The sequence below is a fragment of the Empidonax traillii genome, unplaced genomic scaffold, assembly GCF_003031625.1.
Source record: "Empidonax traillii isolate 1590-97213 ecotype Southwest subspecies unplaced genomic scaffold, ASM303162v1 scaffold182:size1009393, whole genome shotgun sequence".
NCBI lineage: Eukaryota > Metazoa > Chordata > Aves > Passeriformes > Tyrannidae > Empidonax > Empidonax traillii.
In genome coordinates this window covers 904,137-906,333 of record NW_020955375.1, presented here as the reverse complement: position 1 = coordinate 906,333, position 2,197 = coordinate 904,137, and the positions used below count along the sequence as shown (strand labels likewise).

The window sequence follows — 2,197 nt, the reverse complement described above, 5'->3', positions numbered from 1 at the left end:
ATCTTCACCTACTTTATTTTAAACACTTCTTTTATTATAAACTAAAAAACATTGAGGTTTTGTTCATAACGATACAAAAGCACAGCTTGTATTAAAATATACATGGCTTATAGGAAATATAGATATATATTGATAGCATGGCTATAAAAATCCTCTGACTGTCAGCCCAGGCCTGAGCTGTGCCATGTGCACCATGGGTGAGCACGGTGTGCTCAAAATTTAGGGCAGATTTCTGTAACAGGCATCCAGACCAACAGGCAGAGCTGATTTTTAGATAAGTGTGTTCACTGGACTGGAAGAAAATTGACCAAACATCCGAGGCCTGGAATGTCCTTTTCTGCCAAATGTTTTAGAGAAGTTTAGAATTTGCTGCCACATCCAGATAGTGTTACCACAACAGTCTCGAGGCTCACGGTATTAACTCTCAGATCATGTCTGTACTGCCTAGGAAGCTGCAGGAAAAGATAATACTTACTAGCTTATAGGTCCATTTATCCACTGATAACAAAGCACAACTTCAAAGGAATTGATTCAGTGCTCAACAAGACCAAGTTTAGGATATTTTAGCAAAGAAACTGAAATGTGTTTGTGTTCTGGCTAGTATTCACATACCTGGTACATCACAGGGTGGATAGGGATCTTTATCCTCCTCCTCTCCTTCTCCATATTCACCAATCGTCACCTGAAGCAATGAAAGGGACGTACAAGAAGAAAAATAAATTTGAATATAGCTTCAAGTATAAAGTTCAACAGAAAGCAAACCAAACAAGCCTCTGAAGTCAGGAAGTGATCCCCTAAGTTAAGTCTCAGTTTTCTGAAACAAGGTAACTGAAAAGAGAGGAGAGTTGATAATTTATTACATATTTTTCAAATATGATTTTTCTATAGTATTCACAATTTTTAGCTGTGTAGAGGATACAACCAACAGGCTTTGATAAAAGTTACCAAGAATATTTGAACATTCTACTAAAGAGTTTACAGTTCACTAATCTCACTGGGTTTATCAAGCAAAATACCTACAGGAATCCCAAAATTACATCAATTTTTTTTAACATTAACTATTTGATTCTAAAAGAGCTTCCCTTCTCAGGATATACTGAGACCAAGAGGATTTTCTGAATTAAGAGATATTGTGGGGATGTAAAGCATCAGAACAAAGTTTCCTTTGCCTGGAAAAAATGTAGGGATGATGTGTTCGTAAAAGAAATTGTACAATGCACAGTAGTCTTGAAAAACACTTCCTAGCAAAATCAGTAAAACTGCTTCTGAGAAGAGACACAATTTTTAAAATAAACACCTTACTATCCTTGGGCTTCTTTTGGTCAGCTTCTGACTTCTCGGGTTTTTTATTTTCCAGACTCTCTTTTCTACAAAACAATACAATAACAATTACAAAGCATGCCATGCAAAGACAGACAATTTTAACTGAACTATACCCATTCTGTGAAAAGTTAAGAGAGCATATTTAAAACCTTATACTAAAACAATTAAAATATTTTGCACAGAGCAATGGAATCTACTGCATTTAAATGCAATGATCCATTTAAAAGATTATAATCTTGAATGTAATTCCAGAAGCTAAGCCCTAAAAAATTCAATACATGATTATTACTCCTTTCTAGAGGGATAAACTGTGCCCTTGGACTCACACAAACAACTTTCATTGACTTCCACAGGCTTGCACTGATTTCAGGGGAAGGTTTTCTTCTTGCCTATATAAGGCTTAGAGAACTGATTCCACAGGGAGTTGTGCACTGGCAACAACAGAAACGTTCTTGTGCTATTTGTTCAAGAAATCCTACTGTTGTAATTTTAAAATATCACCAGATTATCATTATGTTCTTAATTCATCCCAATTACTACCTAACTTTTATTTTAAATTCTACTATTTGGCTATTATTTTAGTGTCTAGGCAAGCTTTCTCATTTTTTTCTTGAGTCCAATAAATTTCGAAGATAGTAAAGAAAATGATGATAAGAAAATCCTTATGAAAGAATTCAGTACCCTCCCTCCTTTCCCTCTCCTGTTTGTTCAACATGCCCATGTTATTTTACCTTGCATTTTTTTTCCTTTCCTTTTCTTCAGCTTCTTCTTTCTGAGCTGTATTTAGACTTTCAGCATCTGCCAAGTTATCCACAGCAATGGCCAAGAAGACATTTAGCAAGATATCTATTTCAAATCATTTTAAGGACACTAG

At 35.2% G+C, this 2,197-nt stretch overlaps 1 protein-coding gene across 7 annotated transcripts in view; it reads right to left on the bottom strand.

Annotated features, from left to right (window-relative positions):
• CACNA1D (calcium voltage-gated channel subunit alpha1 D) overlaps nt 1-2,197 on the bottom strand; it is a 168,950-nt gene that overhangs the window by 62,955 nt on the left and 103,798 nt on the right. For all 7 annotated transcript variants that reach the window (XM_027886267.1, XM_027886266.1, XM_027886271.1 and 4 more), the window contains exons 17-18: nt 1,298-1,367; nt 613-682 (exon numbers count right to left, since the gene is read on the bottom strand). In XM_027886267.1, coding sequence (XP_027742068.1) covers nt 613-682; nt 1,298-1,367 — 140 coding nt within the window. The remainder of the gene's footprint in view (nt 1-612; nt 683-1,297; nt 1,368-2,197) is intronic.